The 23,681-nt window shown below is 39.2% G+C and overlaps 1 protein-coding gene across 1 annotated transcript in view; it reads left to right on the top strand.

Annotated features, from left to right (window-relative positions):
• Nucleotides 1-14,495, top strand: part of C24H18orf63 (chromosome 24 C18orf63 homolog) — a 30,053-nt gene extending 15,558 nt beyond the window's left edge. Inside the window, exons 8-14 of the mRNA XM_061399520.1 lie at nucleotides 1,798-1,907; nucleotides 2,801-2,897; nucleotides 3,077-3,162; nucleotides 4,074-4,257; nucleotides 10,108-11,094; nucleotides 11,285-11,371; nucleotides 12,692-14,495. Of these exons, the coding sequence (XP_061255504.1) occupies nucleotides 1,798-1,907; nucleotides 2,801-2,897; nucleotides 3,077-3,162; nucleotides 4,074-4,257; nucleotides 10,108-11,094; nucleotides 11,285-11,338 (1,518 nt within the window). The 3' untranslated portion in view covers nucleotides 11,339-11,371; nucleotides 12,692-14,495. The remainder of the gene's footprint in view (nucleotides 1-1,797; nucleotides 1,908-2,800; nucleotides 2,898-3,076; nucleotides 3,163-4,073; nucleotides 4,258-10,107; nucleotides 11,095-11,284; nucleotides 11,372-12,691) is intronic.
• The last annotated feature ends 9,186 nt before the right edge of the window (nucleotides 14,496-23,681 follow it).

Below are 23,681 nucleotides of genomic sequence, written 5' to 3'. Positions count from 1 at the left end.
CCTCCACTCCCATCCCCACCAAGAGTTTTCCAGCCCAAATGATCAACAGTGGCCACACTGAGAAAGCCCAGGCACAGGACAGAAGACTCCTCTTTGCTTAGAGCGCCCCTTGATGTGCTATACACTCTGCTTGTTCTTCGGGGACCAGCTCAAATGCTGCTCCATTCGTCTCTCTATAATTTTTTGATTACTTGTTATGTTAAGGCAATAGACAAGTCAAAAATGAATAGGATCTCCATTCTGGCCCTCAAGAGTTATGTAAGCCACTAGGAAAGCTGGCCTGAATATGTGTAGTTGGAGTTGCTGCTGAGTCCATCCTCTTACTGCTCGCTGCATGGCAGGCCAGTAGATTGAAGCACGAGGTGTTTGGGCAAAGACCTGTCAGCAGCTGGAGAGCATGGTGGACTAGCGTTCCAAAGAACCGTCTTACCAAGTTCCAGCTCAGGTTGCTGTTATACTAAAGAGGGAGCGGGTGTGGCTAGTTGTTACGAACTCCTTGGTGCCCAAATCCTTTGTTCTTGCAGCTGTTGTCCATGTCGGTCAAGTCACAATCTTCCTATAAACCTCCAGCAAGACAAAGTTTCCACAACTTTCTATCTCTATCTGAATGAAAAGTGTTACACCTTTCAAGGTCAGGCCTGGGAGGCAGGGCTTGAGAATGGGCTATCGCATATATTTCAGGTTGGTTCTTCTCTGTCACAGAGACAGTGGCATAATGTGAATATCTTGTACTGACAAGGAACCTCCCTAAAGCTCGAAACCTGCTGTAATCTTTCACCCACTAAAACCTCCACACTGTCCCTCACCACATATATTCCTAGTATCTCCATTCATCTCAGAAACGCAATGGAAATTCAGAGCACAATTAGTCATTGAATGTGGAGGGAAAGGGTCTAGATCTAGGCCTGTAAGGTTTGTATTGGCAGAATGCAGATAAATCAGTGTGGGGGCAGTGCTTTAAGCCAGGGCCTTGTTACAATGCTGATGGCTTGTCCAGGAATTGGAAAATTGGCTGGGTCAGCTGGAGTTCATTGAGAAGCAGCAGGCAGTAGAGTTAGAATGTTGTTTCCCCGAAGATGAATGAATAAGAGCGAGAGATGTGAAACGTTCTCTATGAACGCAGTGTCCTCCACCCTTTAATATTTTATTTTGCACCTCACTTGAGGCCTCTCCAACCTCTGCCTCACTATAAGAAAATGGCCCACACTACCCAGAGTGAGGGCGCTGTAAGTGGCGAGTAGTTGCCAGACAGGGCACCTGAGGACACAGGAAACAGCACTCCAGATCCTGGAGAAGGGACATGAAAAGAGCACAGGGGCTGCTTCTGCCCCCTTGCCTCCAGAAGACCAGAGGAAGGCATAACTCCCTAACACATCCTCCTCCTCCACTTAAAAAAATGTGTTTAAAATTTAATTAAGAAGTTATTCTGACAATGTGAATATCTTCCTTTGGACAGAGATTCAACTCCCACTTAACATAATTAAAGAAACTGAAAGCCAGTTCAAATAAGTACAAAATAGGAGTTTGGCTTTGGACCATAAGAGGGAAAGTATGAAATACTCGATAAACTGTGTAGAGGAGAAACGGGCGCGCTGAAACACTGATTACCTTGTGTAAAGTGGTCATACGTGATTCAATAACAGGCTTTGAAACTGTTTCTTAACTGACGGTGTATGTGTGATAAATCTTTATTTCTTTTTTTTTTTTAAAGAAATCTGTGTTTTTAAATGTTTCCTTTTGTTTGCCAAATTCTTTGGCGGACTTACTTATGCATTAAATTCTTATTTCTATCAAAAGCTAAGAGAATTTGATATTTCTCAGAGTATTATAAAGAGTTTTGAGACTAACCAGAATGCTGTTATTGAGGAACAGTCCATTTTAAGCAACTGGTGCTACGTTTTGCCAAGGTGAGATTTCAGTTTGTCATATCTGGGCTGGGTTTGGGATATAGTAGTTTTCTCTTATTTTGCTTCAACATTGATATGTGCAAAGTATAAACCATTTTTGTAAATTTTGGAAACTGAATTATAACTCTAAAAATATATTGAAACAATATTGTCATACTTGGAGAAGCCATCAAATTACTAAAATAATTTTATTATACATTTTATCTTTATTAGACCTCATTTTAAAACAGTAAAATTTATAGATATACAACTATATGTAACATCAATAGAACCTTATAAACATGTACATATAATTAATGATTCAATATCATTTGATATGAGCTAAGTTATAAGTTTATACTATTTTCAAGGGAAAAAATGACTTGTTATTAATATAAATATGACTATTAGCATGAAATTTTAACCAGATTAGAAGTTTAAGTAGTGGCATCTGCATTATGACTTGGTCACTGAAGCAGAGAAGAGGTGGATAGGGAACATAGATTGGCTTCCGATTCATTCAACTCTTAACAAACTTTCCCCTAAAGTCTAAAATTACCAGGCATACCTCTGTGTGGCAACACTGTATTTATTAGTCACTGTTCTGTGTTTGTAACTAGCATATTGTTTGCATCAGTTCAACTTTGTTTTTCCTAACATTTCTTTGTTAAGAATTTAATACAATGTTAATTTAGAACTGGGAGCAAATGAGTAGCTTATTACTTATATGTTGATAGTTGCTATAATTTTTGAATGCTTTCCAAATCACATAGTTGACTTAAACCAACCCGGGGTCAGAACCAGTTCTCTTACATCTCTTGCATCAGCAGGTGGTTTCTTCACACTAGTGCCACCTGGGAAGCTCCATGTCTAAGCACTGGCTCATAGTATTTTACCAACTGTATTTTTCGTAGCATGAAAATGGGACGAATGATAAGTATTCTTCACACCATACCCCCTGACTGTCCTTTTCACTCGTATGAAGATTTCCAGATGCACTGGGATGGCCTGGTAAGGAATAGAAATATATATTACATTCAGTTCAGTTCAGTTCAGTCGCTCAGTCGTGTCCAACTCTTTGCAACTCCATCAATCACAGCACGCAGTAGCTATTTAATTTTGCTTCTTGTAGTTTAACCTCAAGTTTAGCTTTCACTCAAGACAATTTCAACTTTGTTCTTAACTTTTAGTATGGTTATAAGCTTCCAGAAGACCTTGGAACTATTAAAATATACTGCTGCATCTACTTCAAAATGATAGGAGAAAGGCTCTTCACATATCCTTTACAGATGCTCTCTGCCCTCCCTAGGATCCAGGCATGACTCCCAGTAGAAAGGAACAAAGAAATTGTATAGGATTCTCCTTAGCCAAGGGCTCCCTCCGGTGGCATATTGGACACCATTGAAAGGATGGAATTGAATGTCACTTAATGAAAATTTCTTTTTTGGAGAATAATTTCACAGGCAAAGTTTAGAGGATTTAAATTGCACTTAATGCACCTCATTGATTTGAGAAAATATTTTTCTTGGTGTTATTTTTAAAAATCTATACACAGAGCACAAGTGCTCAGGTGAAACTCTCCCATCTTAATTAATACTGGTTTCATCATTTTTGTTTCTTTGTATTCTGACCAGCTGGTCCCTAAAAGGAAGAGAGAGGAGCCTAGTGTTCTCTTTCTGTATTCTATATTTCCTAACCCAAATCTTAATATAAAGTTGAAGTTAACAGCTATCAATTATTCCCCTTCATTAGATGCCGAGACATTATTCCAAGTCTTCAGAATGTTTTATATCAGAAAAAGTTAACTGCTTTGCTCAAAGAACCACGTTCAGAGCTTGAATGCAATTCATATGTGGTGTTTCTCTGTGCTGAATTTTTACTGTTCTTGGAGATGCAACCTGTTTATTGTTTACTGTGAATATTTACGTTTACAATCTATGAAGATCATGTCTTTTTTATAAATCTTTTTTTGGATAGCGTAGTTTGCCAGTCTGTGGCAAGAGCCATATGGTAATAAGGGTACTACTGTGAGTTGTTTTTATTGTGAAAGTTAAAATTTAAAGTAGTTAGGATTTAGTTATTTGTACCTTTTCAGCAGTTACAATTTTCAGACCTTTTTACATCAGTTAAAAAAAATGCTGTCTCCTATCTGCAAAAAAAGTCCCATTGTTCTTTAACAATGCTCAGGTACCCTCTCAGTTGCGTCAGAAGCCAACCCATACAGTTCTTTCCAAGGGTAGATATGGAAGGTGTGCTGAGAAGTTTTCTTTCAGATTTAAAATCTAAGCTGCCCCATATATGTGGATTTCCCATAAAGATGACAACTAAACCGTGCTACTACACACAAGAACTAACCACACTGCATTTGCAGGTGAGTAGTTTTTCCTGTCCTACCAAGTTCTCTAAGACATGCTCTGCACGTTATTCCTCGGATCTTTGCCGTCAGTGATGGACAGCCTAACCCACTATGCTGGGTCCTCTCCCTCAGTTCGGTGTTTCCCTGCTGCTGTTTGTTTTTATTGTACTGTCGTTCCTATTATTATTGCATTTACCTTGGTATCATGGTAGTTGTTGGTCTATTTCTTCTAATTAATGTAGCGTGACTTCCTAGAAGGCAGAGAACATATCCTAAGTTCCCGGTACTTAATACATGTTCATTACATGCTTTTTCAAAGAATAAATGATAATTACAGGATAATTTGGAAACGTCTGCCTCATACAAATCCAAGTTTTCTTTGAAGTTCTGTCATTTAAAGTCCAATTGATTGAGAAAGCCTTTGAATAATTGATAGAAATTGAATTAACTTGAGAAAATTTTTATTGTAAGATGACATGCCAAGTGAAATCTTATTTATGAAAAAAAAATAAGTAGTGGTTTAAGCAGTACTGATGAAGAAAATAAGATGGCCTGTCTTCACACTCAGTAGGATACAATTTCTTTGTCAAAAGGCAACAAAATCAAAAGGGAAGCTTTGGAAGAACAAATGGAAATTTAATTTAAATTTTTTAACAAGATCTTTCTTTTAAATGACAGATATAATATGTTTTCATCAGAAGGAAAGACAAAGGTTTGAATAATTTGAGCAGTTTGAAATATAATATGGATTACTGGAATATTGCTGAGTCTCCTTTCTTGACTTACTAGCGCCTTGTTTTATTGTAGCCTCCACAGCTCAAATGACTTAGGCTTTCATGTATGTTGACTTGCTATGGCTCCAACAGTATGCCTCATGACATTTTTTGCTTTATGTTTTCAAGCCAGATCACATCATCTGTCACTAGCCAGCGTGGGGGTCTGGTGTCCTTGGGTTAAGGGTCAACACCTCATATAAATGCTATAAAAACATGACAGGCAAGATATCAGGTACTATAGGCAAGGCCATTTCGCTGGGAGTGTGGGTAGATGAGTATCAGTTGACTTCTTTTTGAACTTTATGCATCTTAAAATTTTAGCCAGACATAACATTTTAAAGAGTTTAGTTGTTGGCCAAGTCTAAATCTGAGGAATTTAGAAGACATGTCATTACATCATGCACTTTTTTCAAATATGTTTATATATTTATTGACTACCTAATATTTCCAACCCATGTCTATTTTGGAAATGGTGAATACAGACAATGTATTTGTGAAAATTTGCTTCTTAAATGTAAAATAACACTTATATGGAATTTCTGATCTTTATATTGCCTCTGACAATTGGAACATTGACAATAAGAATTTCTCCTACTCAGTTTTATTGAGCGCCTTCTGTATGCCTTCTCATTTAATTACCAAAATAGACCCTTGGGGTAAAAAATTGTTTTCTCAATTTTGCAGAAAGGGAAACTGAAGCTTACAGCATTCAAGTAATTTAGCCAAAGCCACACAGTTAAATACATTGCAAAATTAAAACTGAAACCTGAAGAATCAGATTCTTAGTTCTAAAATTGGAAAATTTAGATTTGTAGTTAAGAGCTCAGGCCCTGGAGACAGGCTGCCTGGGTTTGAACCCCTTATTACTTATATAATCTTGAAAGTGAAAGTGAAAGTTGCTCGGTTGTGTCCAACTCTTTTCGACCCCATGACCTATACAGTCCATGGAATTCTCTAGGCCAAAATACTTGAGTGGGTAGTCTTTCCCTTCTCCAAAGGATCCTCCCAGCCCAGGGGTCAAAGCCAGGTCTCCTGCATTGCAGGCGGATTCTTTATCAGCTGAGCCACAAGAGAAGCCCATGTATAATCTTGGACAAGTTATTTGATCTCTCTGTGCCTCTGTTCCCCCAGCTGTAAAATGGGGCACCACAGTAGTGGTAATGCTAGCGCTCATCACAAATCGGGCTCTCCAGGAAGCCTGCTCTGAGACAGAGTCCAGTGTGTGTGATGATTGTTGAGAACTACCCTTGGAATCAACAGCTATGGAAGGCAGGGAAGGAAGATTGGGTGAAGGGAGAAGTCAAAACCAAAGCAGGTACTAAAATGGCCAATCACGGTGGTTTTGCATTGGCCAAAGTAGCAGGCCTTTATACCCTCTTCCAATCTGTTGCTAGATTTGGGCGACCTCAAGACAGGCAAATTCTAGGGTGAGATGGGCGTCCATAACCGAGGCCGTCTCTGCAGGGGCTGACTGCCAAAGGAGGCTTGCTGATAGCACCCAGCAGCGAGGATCCCCCTTTCTGGAAGGAGCTCTATGCAGCACATCACCATTTCCTTCCCAGCACCAGACTACACAGGGTTTTGTGGTTTTTATTTTTAGATTAGATAATCCTCCTTGGAACAGTTGCTTGTATTTAAGCCTTCAGTAAATGTTAGTTTATGTTATTGCTACCACCTTGTTAGCTCTAAGAGTCATGCAGTAGTACTAAAAAAGAATAAATTTAAAAAATGAAAAATCAATAGATCAAACTGCTTGAAAAAACTCAACTGACTTAAAAAAGAGTTTCATAAATTAGCAGGAGTATCTAGCCCAATTAGCTTAAAAAAAAATTATGAGAATTCTCCAAGATACATAAAAGTAATTACTATAGTATAATGAACTCTTGTATACCTACCATCTGGTTACTCCTTGACATATTTTTGGAGTGTGGGATAAACTGTAATATTTTACAACAAATCCAGGATATACTATTATTTAATTTATAGAGATTTTAGCATTAATATATGTCTTTTTCTGATGAGAGCTTTTTAAAAAATTATTTAACAGTAGTTCCCGTGTGTGTGTGTGTGTGTGTGTGTGTGTGCTTAGTTGCTCAGTCCGATTCCTTACAACCCCATGGACTCCTCTGTCATGGGATTCTCCAGGCAAGAATATGGAGTGGGTAGCCATTCCTTTCTCCAGGGGATCTTCCCCACCCAGGGATTGAAGCTGGGTCTCCTGCATTGCAGGCAGATTTATTACCATCTAAGCCTAGTTCATACTCTAATTTCCTATTTATCTCAAAGATTTATTTTAGAGGTTTTGTTTAAATCAGAATCCAGGAAAGGTCCACTTAATTTGGTTGTTATATTTTTTTAGATCTCTTTTATTATATAACATCCCAAACTGCTTTCCCTTTTATTTATGCCAGTTATTTGCTGGGGAAAATGGATTTTTTACCCTGGAAAATGTTCCATATTTTGCATTTGAATGATGGTTTCCTTGTTGTCATGTCTTTTAAACTTAACACTTTCTTCCAAGACCCATATTTCCTACAAACCTCTAGCTAAATCTGAGCTTAACTGAATCCTGGTTCGACTTTAATTAAAGAAACACTCAGGTGGTACAAGGCACAGAACCAAATTTTAATAGATAAAGCACATTTGATGCATCATTTTGGTTAGTCTTCAAGCTGTATTAAAGATTTCCTTAATTCTAGGCCTCTATTAGATATCTATTTAAATATAGGTTAAAGCTTTTGGTTTCCCTCTGTAATTTTACATTAATGTACAAAGATATAAACTGTATACAGTTCTAGAAGTTAAAAGTCACCTAAGCCACAGTGACACCTGGCAGAATAGTGGTCATAATGTGGTAAAGCGTATGTTTTCTCTTAGGTTATTATTTCACAAAGCTTTGGTTTTTTGACCATTTATGTATTTTAAGTTCTGTGAATTATTTATGATTTCATCTGCTGTTTACATAAGCCCTTTTTGTAGCCTTTAAATTTTTTTTTGAATATAAACCTAGAGGTTTCCCCCTTTGGGCTGTTTACTATATTTTAGAAATTGAAAGAATGCATAAATAATATATTAAAGGGCTAGGGGGCAAAAAAAAAGCCCCTGGAAATTATTGCCATCAGAGGTATATTCCTGGAAAATATTCAAGTATATTTAAGTATATTCCTGAAGACAAAACTGGACGTGAATGTAAACGTTTCAGATACATATTCTAGATGAGTTTTATATCAGAATACAAGTAACCTATTCTTATATAAATCTGCCTAGATTGAGTTTTTCTTTTTGTATCCCAAGTAGTATGTATGCTGTTTAACAGTCATTACAGTTTATAAAAACCAAGAGTCTAAAAGTGTTCTTGGATTTTCTGTAATTGATTTCAACTTAATTCTTGAACCATATTTTCGTCAAACAAAATATTCACTCTAGGCAGTTTAAGATGATTTAGTCACTTCTGACAGAGCATCTTTTTGAGAGAGAATTTTATGCAAATTTAGACATCATTCTCCCCGTGGTAGCATCTGTGTACAGAGGGAAGCCTCGTAGGGTGAGGTTGGTGGTGTGTGGTGAAGTGCATGTGGTATGTTTACCTAATATGATCCACACCCGGAAAGTGACTGTCCTAAGCTCTGTTTCCAGACATCTACAAAGCTGGTGAATGGACACTTGAACTTCTGCTAACTCTGCCACCAAAATTCCAGTCATCCATAAGTAAACCTTTCAGCAGAAACTACAGAAGTATGACTTTACCTCACTTCTCTCTTCCAAATACTGTATGAGTGCATCTGATTGGTTGATCTTAAATCACATCCTGAACCCTAGATGCAAAGGAGAAAGTGTTCATTTTAGATTTCTAGGCTCTAGAACGGAGAAGGCAATGGCACCCCACTCTAGTACTCTTGCCTGGAAAATCCCAAGGGTGGAGGAACCTGGAAGGCTGCAGTCCATGGGGTCGCTGAGGGTTGGACACGACTGAGCGACTTCACTTTCACTTTTCACTTCCATGCACTGGAGAAGGAAATGGCAACCCACTCCAGTGTTCTTGCCTGGAGAATCCCGGGGATGGGGGAGCCTGCAGGGCTGCTGTCTATGGGGTCGCACAGAGTCGGACACGACTGAAGTGACTTAGCAGCAGCAGCAGCAGGCTCTAGAAAGAGTGCTAAGAGAAGGAAACGGAGTTATTGTTTAAAGCCTCCAAAGTTCCTGTTTGGCATAAAGTTTTATAAATAGTAGTGATGATTATACAGCAGAAGTACAGTGGGGGGTATACTTAATGCCACTGAATTGTATGCTTAAAAATGGTTAACATGGTATATTTGATGTTTTATATATATTTTTTTTACCACAGTTTGTTTAAGAAGACTATGAACACTTGTTTCTCCTTGATATATCTGACAAGTCAGTTTGACAAATATTTCCAAAACGCTTCCAAGTACCAGGCACTCTAGTAGGCAATGAAGAGACAAAATGATTAAGACAGTCACTGCCCTATAGTCAATATCGTACTTACTCTGAAAGGCCCAGTGTAAATGCCTCTTCCATTACTTTAATTTCTTTGAATAAGGTGTTTTGTTGGTAACTGTGTGGAGGATTTAAGAATGTGAAGGCTGTAAGAAGAAGTAACACATGGTTTTCCTACCCTCAAAGAGTCTAGTATTTACTTAGGGAGAGTGAACATGCATACTAACAGACAAGAGCGCTACACTGTCCTCTTTTTGTGTGTGACAAATACTGACTGATAAATGATCTTTGGGAAGCTGAAAGGGAAAAAAATGGAGAGAAGAGAGATATTCTGAGGGAGAAGGACGCATGAGCACGTTTGAAACACAACGGGAGTAGCTAAGTGTATAGTTTTTACAGTTTAGAGCGCAACTTCATCTTAAAACATTATCTTGAATGGATAGTATCGAAAGTAGGATACAAATCATAAGAAACACACACATGTCCTCAGTAAGGCCTGTTTGCTTTTTGTTTTTCTTTAGCTGTTCTATACATTGTAGTGTTACTTTTTATTCTTATCTTGATGATATTTTATAAATTATTTATTTTCCTTTAAGGATAGTTTTACATTTTCTAATGTTTATCCTTTCAGGGAAACAAAGTCAAGCCGCCCAATCTAACTGCTCAAGCCAAGTCCTCTCCAGCTCACACCCCTTCCACAAGAGCCGCCCGGGCCCCGAGCTTCCCGCCGTGCTCAGCAGCTGCGTGCCACAAGGGGGCGCGCTCGGTCAGCCCGCCGAAGCCCTCGGGGTCCTCCTCTCTGCGCCTCCAGCCAGAGTCTGTTCTGAGCAGCAAGAAAGCGCCATCTGACCAGGCCGCACAAGTACTGGAAGTACCCAAGCCCACCAGAGGAAATGCTCAAGACACAAACTTTAGCTCCCAACATAATATTGCCCCTAGATTCATACCAGTTTTCAAAAGTCGACCGCTACAGATGACCAAAAGTATCTTAGCACCTGAAAACCTGAGAAGAAAACGTGTTGATACAGAATCTAAGTTGTTTTCACTGAAATCTAGTGAGATCCAGGACGATAAACCAAATTTAGATCCAACTACTAAAAAAAGACCTAGTCATAGCATTCAGATGAAGGCTAAAAATCTGAATCTCAAGACTTGTAGATCTCTGCAAGAAAAAAACACTGAATCCTATGGAAATATGACAAAAAATCCCCTTTCTAGGGGAAAATCATTGATCACGAGTTTACACCTGTCTAATAGTTCAGTATTTCAGATGCCAACTAGCAATTTAGAGGTACTAAAAAGTGCTGTTGGCTCCCAAGTGAATGGAAAAGAGAATTTGACAAGCAAATATATAACACAGGTTTTAGGGAAAAGCCATGAGTCACTAAAACTAAAAAGACAACCACATATTTTTGAGTCAGACACAGATCCGGAAGATTCCCAACCGCTACAGCCGCAATCAGTTGACCAAACTAAAGAAGCTGATGTAACTGACCACCAATTAACAGTAAGCAGAACAGCCCCCAAGTCTAAGAAGTTATGTCAGGACTCTCTAAAAACGTCAAAGAAGCCTCACTCCAATACTGTCCTTTGTGGACAATCCCGTGCTAGGAAACAGGTAAAAAACCAAAATGCAATTTTAATCTGGGGCCACTCATCATGTGATACACTTTTAAACCCCCTAAATAAAGATTTAAATGATTTGCCAAAGATCTCTTAGAAACACACTGAGAATCAGAGTATCTAACACACCTGCAAGTATATACAATTAATTTATAATAAAATGTGATTCTTCAATCTGGTTACAGATACATCACTTGGACAAATCAAAACCCAAGAAGTCTCTCATTCCTAAAGCTTAGGACATGGATGTGAAAGAAGGAAATATCCACCAGGTAACTTCAGTAATATCTTCTGAGTCGTTTTTTATGACATTACCCAAATTGGAATCATCAAGATTAGGGGTCCCCAATCTCATGTACCAAAGGAACTACCTTTAATTCCTTGAAGCCTTAAAATCTAGGAAATAGTAAATGGTGGGGACAGTACAGCCCTTGACGACGGACTGTGTGCAACAGCTGTGGTGTGTTGTAAGAGGGCCCTAAAGAGGGGTGAGGTAGAGGGGTCCCATCGCTGGCTCCCACCCACTGTGGGGTCTCAGCAGACTAAGAGGAGGGCGCTGCAGCAACTGACTGCCTAAAGATGTAGGATTTCACAGCCGCTAGAGCACCTACCTTTTGGACTCTCACCCAAGATAACAAACTTCAAATGATATTTCCAAAGTTAATCATTAAGTTCAAGTTTACTCCAAAGAATTTTACAGTGCTGGCTGGAGTTAAACATGAGATTTAGCTGAAAATGCTGAGTCCACAGCTCTGAAATCACAAAACCATGCATCTGGAAAAAGCATTTTATTTTGTCCTGCCATCTGGTTAATCTAAGAACAAACATATTACTAAAATATACACAAATACTTTTCTGCATAGAACTGCTGGAATATTTTCAATTCAAATTTACTATAAATGAACTAGAAAGCATTTTCTTATTTTCTCTTCCAAATGCTATTTCTCTCCATAATTAATAGAATTTTAGCCTGATTTGAATTAACCAAGAGATAATTAAGTCTATTTTCATTTATTTTATAATTTTATGTTTCATGTAGTGTTTGATGTCTTTCTTTAAACAACCAGTAGATGGTTGAGGAAAAATTTTTATTTCCATTGTTTAAGATAATGACATCTACTCTGGGTTTCATGTTGTTTTAGAAGTATAGCACTTTGCCACTTTGAATTTTTTTATTGTTTAGTCTCTAAGTCCTATCCACCTCTTGCGACTCCATGGTCTATAACCCTCCATGCTCTGTCCATGGGGATTTCCCAGACAGGAATACTGGAGTAGGTTGCCATTTCTTTCTCAAGGGGATCTTCCCAACACAGAGATCAAACCCACGTCTCAGGTTCTTTATCACTAGAGTCACCTGGGAAGCCCTCTTTGAATTACATAAGACCTAACACAATTTTTAACAATTAAATAATCATTCCATCAGCTAGGAAGAATAACATGATGAGAAAAATCATAGGATATTATTATAGAAAACAATATCCCCAAATATAAAATTTATATATATGCCTGTAAAATTTTTGAATAATACAAAACAGGTTCAAGAAAAGGTAAAAAATAAAAATAAAAAAACCACCTGCAATTCCTCTTTGCAGAGATAACCACTCTGAACAACGGATGGACATGCACACACTCCTGTGAACATGGAATCAGGCTCCATATGCTGCTGTGGAAACTCTTTTTTCACTTAACAGGCTTTTTCATCATTGGATAGGATTCCATTGCATGTGGATGTACTATATTTGACTGTTCCTAATGATTGATGTTTAAGTTGTTCCCAACCTTTCACTATAACAACGAGTTACATAATTAGTCTTAGTACAGATCTTTGCAAAATGTCCAGTTATACAGTAGCTTTTTTATTATTGAAACTTTGTTGGATTCATTATTTTTACTGTTAAAATTTTCAACCACAGAACATACAGATAATACGGTAAAAAACCTCTGAGTACCTATCACCCTGCTTCAAGAATTATTAATATTTTGCCACTCTGTTTCATCTATTTCTCACTGATAACACTTTTTTATTATACTAATTTAAAGCAAATTCAGCACATCATTTGGTTTTACCCAAAATATGTTTTCTCATACAGATAAAGCATAGAATATTTTTAAAGAAAAAAAAAGAATGTGTTTATATACATTACATTTTGAAGGTCTACCATATCTTTGTTGAGTCACTAAATTTCATTTTAGTTTAATAGGCAAACCAACAGGAAGGCCTCAATAAAAATAAAATAAATTTCACAGAAGAACTAGAGCCTTCAGTCATATAATCAGGATACTGGAGGGTGATTTTATTCGTTCAGTCTTGAAATGATAAGACTGCAGTTGACCGTGTGGCCTCGTGTCCAGCAGTCCCATTCCATTCTGGGTTCCTGGCCAAGATGCAGAAGTATAAATACATCGAAGCAAATGTCAACAATGACATTTGGTCTAATATTTAAAAAGAGGGAAACTGAAATGGAGCTTCTGTTCTAACAAGTATTATTCTGGCTTTCAAACATTTTAGATATTTAATTTACAAAATGTGGTATAATTGTTGTGGTAAGATATTTAAAGAAACCAAAAATCCTTATTGATGATCCACTGAAATAATCCTTCATTAAAAAAGAGCAGCAGAGGGTCAAATATAAGTTGAGCTTAATTTTATAGTGTGACTTACTGCTTTTACTACTTCCCTAAACCATTGCAATTAAAGGCAAAAGTGAACACAGATTTTATTTCAAAACTGTAAATATAAAAATAATATAATTAAAATTGTACCTTGTTAGTTTACTGTATACCTTTGCTGTAAACATTTCTATTGTCCAGAGTTATCTTTATAATTATTTTACCATTTTCTTAGGGAAGTACATCTGGTTTAAACCCTATTTTGAACATGCCTTTCTCATTCTAAAACTAGTATGATGGACAACTAGTAGACTGCAGTAAAAAACGGTATGTCACTTTGTGAGGCTATGGTGGAAATATTTGTTTATGAAAGTGCTGTTATTTGATCACTTGATCAGTCATCCACAACACACTCATTCCTGAAACCAGCATTCCTTCTGTTCCATGTATCTCTAGACTGCCTTCCTGTTACTGTTCTGTTATCATGCCTCAGGTAGGTAAAACTTATTTTACTATTAGACTTAGCAAAATAATTTAAAAAGATAAATCCACTTGATCAAGTAGTGTATTATATCTTCCTGTTCATTATATAAAAAATCTTGATAGCCCCTCCTCCACTCTGTTAGTGTCTAAAACTTAGAATTTTTAGGTATTTCTTTAGATAAATATTAACCTACATGGCAAAAGCCTGCTTATGTTAGGATCAGTATATTTTCTGGTGTAAAGTAGGTTTATTTTTCATCTTGTAATATTTATAATATCTAAATGAAAATTTACCAAATATATATATACACATATAACATATAAATGCATATACATATATGTGTATATATATGATTTACTATAAAGATAAATTGATTGATAATTTACTAGTCCATATTCAGACCACATTGTGCACAAATTCACTGGAGAAATCAGTGAAGTTTTTTATTCATTTTAAAGATTACAATTTTGAAAGCCAGAATAATTCCAAATCTAATTAAGGAAAACTTAATTATTTTCTTGTTTAAATTTTTGGTAATCTGTATGCATTGTGGGATACCCCTACCTAACTCTGCCCTCAAATCATTTTTCACATTCCAATTGTATGTTGTTAGCTTTAGTACCATTACAATTTCAAAACCATAAATAAATGATTTTGTTTGCCTAAATACAGAATCTGAAAAGATCAGCCATTGCATTTAAAAACCAAGTATGCTGAAATTAATGATAAAAATCACCTTCATAGACATTAAAATTTTTTTCTACCTTTTATATTTTAAATTTCACAATATTGCTTACTATATCACTATTTTATTTGTATTTTATTATATATTACTATAATTTTTATATCTCATTTTATTTATATTTTATTTATTGCTTACATAGCAAGTAAGAAATATGAGTTAGTCAGTGATTAGCTTTTATCTGACTAGCCAGTTGACTACCCAGTTTTTGCTCTTTTTCAAATTTCACATCATCTGCTGCTATGCTGAAACTGACAATATATTGAGTATTTGCTGATACTTAAGAATGGTCAGTATTGATAAGTGCTTAAAAATGTCATGGTCTTTATTTATTGATGCTTAAAATACTCATGTTGTATCCTACATGGTGTCATAGTGTCTTATTTTTAATGAAAATAATGTATTTCAAATAGATGTATTTCCCTATGTCAGAGTGACTGTAAGTAGGACTGGAAAGGCTTGGATAAATAATAAATTCCTTTACCTCTGTGGTTCTATTTCTTCGCATGCATTTACTGCTGGACCCATGTAAAACAATTTTAGGTTCTCACCCCTTAACAAAACCTTTATTCTCAAAGTTGCACATCCCTCTTTTTAATATAGTTTTATTTATTTCAGCTGTGCTGGGCTTTGGCTGGCGTGTGGGCTTTTGTCTCGTTGCAGGGAGTGGGAGCCCCTCTCTAGCTGCGGTGTGCGGGCTTCTTGTTGCGGTGGCTTCTCTTAGTGTGGAGCAGCAGCTCCGGGGCTCGTGAGCACAGGCTCAACAGTTGCGGCCCGGGGCTTAGTTGCTCTGTGGTATGTGGGGTCTTCCCAGATCAGGGGTCAAACTCATGTCTCCTGCGTTGGCAGGTGGATTCTTTACCACTGAGCCACGAGGGAAGCCCCAAGTCTCACATTCTTTCATTCAACAAACATTTATTTAGTATTTGCTGTGTTCCAAGAGCTATTGCAGATGCTTGGGATATACCAGTGAACACTGGCAGAAAGAGACAAACAGTAAACATAACAAATAAGGTATGTTTTAGAAGGTGACAAATGTAGGAAAAAAGAAATACATATTCCTATATAAAACTAGAAACTGCAGTCATATTCAAGGAGAAATCTGGCAAAATTATTGGCTTTGTGGTTTATTATATATCTACTTATCTCACCATTAGAGTTGTTTGGGAATAAAATATTTAAATCTCTGAGTTAAGCAGCTTTTAAAATAAAATCCTGGGTCTGCACGTAGAGGGAACACATGTCAGTATAATCATTTAGCTAAGATGAATAACATAATGGAATTTTAAAAACATGCTATTTAAATCATTATAAGGTTTTATTTCTAAGAGTAAGGATTTTATATAAATTGCCTTTTCCAAATCCAGTTCTAGGTCTGCCCCTTACCATTACTACCAAAAAGAAAGAAATATGGGACTTTTATGAAGAAAATGCAGCCTCACTGCCCTCATTTCCCTTTGGTTCTCAGCTTGGTGAATGCTTGTTTTGGTCTGGATCAGAAGTTGAAAACTATCTACCTTTTTGGAGTTCCTGTTTTTGATAATGGCACGCTAGGTTATTCAAGCTAACCCTCTCATGGAAAGCAACTAAAAATGCTGGATGAATTTTCTTAGAGTTCGTAGAAACATCGAAGAACCAAAGTGACATATGGAATTACAGTCAAAAAACACTAAGAAAAAACCAGAAAGGTAAACAGAGAATTCAAAATCACTTTTGCTCCTAAGATATGTGATAATCCAGACTTGACATGGAGCTGTGTTTCCACGACATTGAAGAGTGAAGGGAGACAAATGTCCAAGTTCAGAGCCCGCAGAGACAGAGAGCCCAAGGGAGATGCCGGCACGCCCTGCAGCACAGGCGCTTTCCTGGACCCTGAAGGCTGTGCCCACAGTGAAGGGACGCCCTTGTAACTAGCTCCATGCTCTCTTCCCCCAGGGACCTGTAAAGGGCCCCCCAGTGGATTTCTGCCCAAATGTATATCACCAAGGTGATCTAAGAAACCTCAAACCAAGAATTAGCTTAAAATACCAGACATATAAAACTATTGGAAATGCCAAAACCTTTGGGAAGAAATGGAACTTTATTGAATTATATTAAAAAATACTATCCAAGTAAATGGAGAACTATGTCACGTTCATAGATTGGAACTCAATCTATGAGAAAAATTGAAAGAGATTTCCATCCAAATTTCAACATATTTGTTTTAGAACTTGATAAGCTTCTTATAAAATTGATATGGAATGTAAAAGTCAAGAATAAGCAAAGACTCTTAGAGGAAAAAAGATAAGAAGGGAGCACTTGCTCTCCAGATAGCAAGATTTATACAAAGCTGTAATAATTAAGACAATACGGTATTGGTATGCAGACTAACAAACCACTGGAACAGAGTCCAGAAAGGGACCGATACATATAAGATTGCATACTATCCCAGTTCATAATAGCTCAAACACAATCTAAATGACTGGTAACGAATTTTACAAACATAAAGAAGCAAGGTAACAAAAGAGCTTCCATTCATGGGTAGTCCAAAGAGAGGACAAACTCAACCGTGTTGTTTGAGGATGAATGCTTACCTGTGTGCTAAGTTAGTCGTGTCTGACTCTGCAACCCCATGGACCGTAGCCTGCCAGCCTTCTCTGTGCATTGGATTCCCCGGGCAAGAACATGGAGTGGGTTACCATGCCCTCCTCCAGGGGATATTCCTGACTCAGGGATCGAACCCAAGTCTCCTGCATCTCCTGAGCCACTGGGGAACCCCTCAGGGATGACTATATAAGTATACACATTATAAAGGAAAACGAAGAAACTGTTGTTTAAAAATCCAGTACAGTGGTGCCTCCCAAGGGAGGGGAGTGACTGTAACCTGGGCAGGTAGATGGTAGGAAGTCCTTCTGGAACAGTGGTAATTTCCATTTCATTTCTTGTCCTGGGTGATATTATACAAGCATTGACTTTATAATTGTCCATTAAACTCTATCTATATGTTTATGCACTTTTGAATGTGTAGGTTATATTTCATGGGGTATATGTGTGTGTGATTTTGAGAAAAATAATACCAAAAAAAAAAAAAACCTTCACACAGCGTAAAAGCCGGAAAGGTCTTACCTTTGGGGCTGTAAGGTAGTAAAATGGGGCTGTAGTTCATAACGATTGCATTCTGACAGTTCTCTGAAGGATGGTGGGCGCCCAGGGCTCCTAGAATGTAACAGCAGCTTGAAAGCAGAGTGAGCTGCCTTTGGGGGCATGGGGTTGAGCAGCGAGGGCAAGGGCAGCAGCAGTACCGCCTGGGTGTGGGATTCACAGGGCAGTCCCGTGAGGCTCGTCTCGTCCTGCGCAGAGGGATGCACTGCTTCAAGCTTCTCCACCCAGCACTTCAGTTTCGAGAGGTTCATCCTGACAAAGTTACTGGATAAGAAACCAACTTCATGTACACATGCGTGCTAACATTGTTAGCACTACAGACCCTAACACTTCAGACACTCATCAAAGCAGCATCGCGTCCTTCTAATGGGTGCCTACACACTATTACGGAGAAGGAAACGGCAACCCACTCCAGCATTCTTGCCTGGAAAATCCCATGGACAGAGTGGCCTGGCGGGCTACAGTCAGACGTGACTGAGCAGCTGAGCGCACACACACACACATAAAAAGCAGTTAATGATTATGACCTAGACTTTTACGGCATATCTATAAAACAAAGAACTTTTATATATTATAACATTAAGCAAGCTATGTTTCCCAGAGCAATAAATCCAGCCTGCCTTTTCTCTCCTAAGAACTAGTTTTCATACTTCATAAACTAAAGAAAGCCATGCTATACATGCGGCTGCTGAGATGAAACAAAGGAAAGTATTTTTAGTCATATTTCTCTTTAACCAGATTTACCACATTTCATTACTTTGCTGCCTACTATTGCTCTGCAGTCCCTGAGGAAATAACTAGATGAAACTGAGAGTAAAAACAACATGAAAAAAAAAAAAAACATGAAGTAGGACATTCAATACCCCAGGTTGTATACACCCAATCCGGTTGCACAATGATTAAATTTAGCTCTAGTTAACCTGATTTCAAGTGCAGTTCAAATCTGGGGGCTATGAGAACCAGAATGCTTGCTCTACGTGATCAGAAAACATTTATATTGAAACATACGGTTTTGAGTTTCCCTCGCATATAGGAACATTAACAGACACCAGGCGGGTTCTCCTTTGAGAGATCCCTGAGTTGTATTTGTACTGCCAACGCGACAGAGATTTTATTTGGCCAAGAAGAGCATCAGCCCCGCAGTCCCTGCCGCTCCCCTCTGTACACCTCCGTCTCCCTCTGTGGCGTCTCCACCCTGCGGTGCTCGAGGAATGGGTAGACGGCTCCCTCTGGATTTGGGGACCGTGACGTTTCCAACAGGCGGCTCTCGTTAGACTTAGTCTCCCAAAGCTTTCCAACTTTGAACGCGTCATCTCACTGTTTGAAAAGAGACCGCAAAGCATAGAGCCTCTGGGTAACTCAAAAGGAAGAATTTTCAGACATTTAAAGTTGATTACATAACAAGGCTGTGTAATCTCTTCCTGGAGAAGGGGAGAGTGGAATTTCCAAGTCAAACTGGGTCACTTTTGCCTGGACTGGCTTTAATTAACTGGCAAATCTTCTGGGAAGTATGGAAATAGACCAAATGTCCCCTCAAGTTTCCTTCAAACCTGCCTGCTCTTTGCTGAAGGACAGAACATAAGACCAGAAAGAGATCATGGCCGAGGGGTCCAAGTCCTCCTCAGAGCAGTGAGGGAACTGAGGTACAGAGTAAATGCGGTTCACGTTATTATTATAATGACGAGGAAAAAATAATTGTTGCTTTCTAGTCCCATCTTGCTCTTTAAAAAATCTAATTGTGAAAGATATCATGGATTCAAAAGAGTTTATAAAGTATACATGCGAGGTTCAGTACCTCAGAAGCTTCTCTTCTTTTTAAAAAAAATTTGTTTTAATTAGAGGCTAATTACTTTACAATATTGTAGTGGTTTTTGCCATGCACTGACATGGATCAGCAATGGGTGCACATGTGGCTTCTCTTCTTTAATATTCATTCACTTACTTGGCTGCGCTGGATCTTAGTTGCGACATGTGGAGTCTTCCGTCTTTAGCTGTGCCATGCAAACTCTGAGTTGCGGCCTGTGGGGTCTAGTTCCCCAACCAGGGATTGAGCCCAGGCCCTCCACACTGGCAGTGCGGTGTCTCAGACATCGGACCACTGGGGAGTCCCCCTGAGAGCGTCTTCAGTGTCTCTGCCTGACCTCATTCCTTCCCTGCCCCCAGAGAAGCAGCACAGGGAACTCTCCTCGGTGGTCTGTAACAGCCTGCGTGGACGGGAAATCCGAAAAGGAGGGGATACGTGTGGCTTCCCTTGTGGCTCAGCCAGTAAAGAATCCGCCCGAAGTGCGGAAGACCTGGGTTCGATCCCTGGGTTGGGAAGATCCCCTGGAGAAGGGAAAGGCTACCCACTCCAGCATTCTGGCCTGGAGAATCCCATGGACTAGACAGTTGCAAAGAGTCAGATATGACTGAGCAACTTCACTTCCATAGCTGATTCACTTTACTGTACACCTGAGACTAACACAACGTTGGACATCAGCTATACTCTAATACAGGTTTTTTAAACAGTTAGAGCAAGACAGTATTTTTCTCTCTTGGCCAGACAGCCTTTTCCTTTTGCTTTATATATACAAAATATCACGGGAGCGACGCTGTTTAGGTTAATTCCACTTGGTTTTCCTCTTTTATTCTTATCTGTTTCATCTTCTTCACGGCATCAGGCATGCTTCCCTCGGATGTGTGCCCAGTTCTGCTTTTGCTCTTTCGAGGGTACTGGGTGACCCCCCAGGCCCTCCCAAACCCCTCCTCCCAGGAAGCATGAGAGGGGCTCTGCCAGACAACGTCACACACGCCAGCTCTCAGCGCGGGAAGACAAGGAGACGGGAGAGCCCTGGAGCCTCAGAGGGAGTCCCAGTAACTCAGAATTGAGAAACTGCAGATTCAAGCAGTTGAAACCACAAGAGCTGATGAGCTTTCTCAAGGGTGAGTATTTAAGTAATTACTGGAGCAACGGTAAATGTATGCTTCCTGGGAACCACGTGGATCCCCAAACAGAATTCAGGGCCCTTGTTAAGCTGCAGCAGCAAGTGGGTGCTGGGAAATAACCAATGTTGGCTGCAAGCTGTAACCCCAGAACCCTGACCTCATCGACCTGTAACCAAAACCTTAGTGGTCATATTTCCACTAAAAATGGGCTTTCACTCATTCATTTGTCAAATATTTAGAAAGCACCTACTATGTGCCAGGACCCTGGAGAAGGAAATGACAACCCACTCCAGTATTGTTGCCTGGAGAATCCCGTGGACAGAGGAGCCTGGCAGGCTACAGTCCATGGAGTAGCAAGAGTCGGACACAACTTAGCGACTAAAAACACAACACAAATGTGCCAGGAACTGCACTAGGGGCCAGATGTGTATCAGATGTCAAAGACCCAGTCAGTCCTCCCCGAATCCAGCAGGGAAGAGAGGCAATCAGGCTGTGAAGAGATGTTAAACGCTACCAGAAAGGAAGTGTTGGGTTGGCCTAAGAGTTCTTTCTGCAACAGTATACAGAAAAAACAGAACGAACTTTTGGCCAACCCTATATAATGAGCTATTATGGAAGCTATCTAGAGCAGCAGCACAGCTTCCAGAAAGAAGAGACTTTTAAGGATATTTCTGTGGGTGAGAATTTGTAGTGTGCCCTGGAGGTAAAAGAGTGGTCTGCTTGTGTGCTAAGTTGCTTCACTCATGTCTGACCCTTTGTGACCCCATGGACTGTAGCCCGCCAGGCTCCTCTGTCCATGGGATTCTCTGCAAGAATACTGGAGTCAGTTGCCATGCCCTCCTCCAGGGGATCTTCCCGACCCAGGGATTGAACCCTCGTCTCTTACGTTTCCTGCATTGGCAGATGGGTTATTTACAACTAGCTCCACCTGGGAAGCCCAGAAAGAGTGATCTAGACAGAGGAAAACCTGTGTGTGAGAAGACCAGAGAAAGGCGTGGTAAGTCTAAGGAACTAAAGCAGGTCTGTGAGGCTAGCAGGAGGCAAGGAGGAAGGAACACTGAGAGACGCTGCTGGACAGAAGGGATGGGGGATTTGGGATTAGACAAAGACAAGGCTGGATATGAGGGTTGCTGTTGGGAGGCTGTGCTAGCATGATGCAGAGAGTAAACTGATTCAGAACACTGATGTTAGAGCTTTCTGTTTTCCAACACAAGCATTTTTAGCATTTATAAATGTCCCTCTAGGCAATGCTTTAAGCACATCTCATAATTTTAACATGTGCTTTCATCTCAATTCAGTTTAAGTTGAGTTTTTCTAAATTTCTCCTTAGAAGCTTGATTAATTTTCAAATATTTATGACTTTTCCAGATGTTTTTTCTATTTTTGCTTTCTAGGAAGTCTACTGTGGTCATTTATTTTAAATTTACTGAGACTTGTTTCATACAAGACTTGTTACATCCCGTGTATGGGATACATATGGGCCACCCCAAGGCCAGTTGACACTTTCCCCTTTTTATCTGGCCTTGCTATCCGGACTTTTCCTTCTTCTTTCTCTTTCTTTTTCAATGATCTCTCCTCCGGTGCAGAGACGTGAAGGTCAGACCTGCATAGATTTCCTACAGTCTGGGGATTTTTCTCAACACTGCCTTTGAGGAACAATGTAGCAACTTCACAAAAATAAATAATAAAATATTGGCATGAATGTGAGAGTTGGACCATAAAGAAATCTGAGCAGGGAAGAATTGATGCTTTTGAACTGTGGTGAAAGTTCAAAGACTCTTGAGCTAGAGAAGACTCTTAAGAGTCCTTTGGACAGCAAGGAGATCCAACCAGTCAATTCTAAAGGAAATCAACCCTGAATATTCATTGGAAGGACTGATGCTGAAGCTGAAGCTCCAATACTTTGGCCACCTGATGCGAAGAACTGACTCACTGGGAAAGACCCTGATGTTGGGAAAGATTGAAGGTAGGAGGAGAAGGGGACGATAGGATGAGATGGTTGGATGGCATCATCGACACAATGGACATAAGACTGAGCAAACTCTAGGAAATGGTGAAGGACAGGGAAGCCGGGCGTGCTGCAGTTCATGGGGTCACAGAGAGTAGGACACGACGTAGCAACTGAACAGCATGTTGCAGTATAAACCCATATTTGGGAAAGAAAATTACTCTAAAGGATCACAATCTGCAGAAATGTGACGGGCCACAATAATTACAACCTTCATATTACTATGCAGAGGGGTTGGAGCCAGAGCCACACGGCTTCAAATATCTCCTTTCCCAGAAGAGGGTCTTTCCCCATTGCGGTGGCTTCCCAGAAGAAAAAGATATTCAGCCTCAAGGACAAATTCAAATTCTCATCTCTCACAAGGGAGGAAATCATTGCATTTTTTCTGTTCTCTCTCCATTCATCTCTCTTTACAAAGCTGGTCTCATGCACAGTCATTGTGTTTTATTGCTATTTTTCAGTGAGGAAGAGAATCATTGAATTAGAAATTACAGATTCTGCCTTGCTTTCCATAAGTGGTTAGAACATAAAAATAACCTCCAAACTCAGGTGGGTACCTACTGATCTCTAATGCCAGCTCCTATCCCCACTACCTTCTTCCTTTCGTAATTGTAATAGTGTCTGGGAATTTCAGCTAAGAACTTATTCCACTTAGTTCTCACGACATTGGAA

Source organism: Bos javanicus, chromosome 24, assembly GCF_032452875.1.
Source record: "Bos javanicus breed banteng chromosome 24, ARS-OSU_banteng_1.0, whole genome shotgun sequence".
In the NCBI taxonomy this organism is placed as follows: domain Eukaryota; kingdom Metazoa; phylum Chordata; class Mammalia; order Artiodactyla; family Bovidae; genus Bos; species Bos javanicus.
Note: the sequence above shows the minus strand (reverse complement) of the source record. Positions and strands in the feature narration are given on the sequence as shown.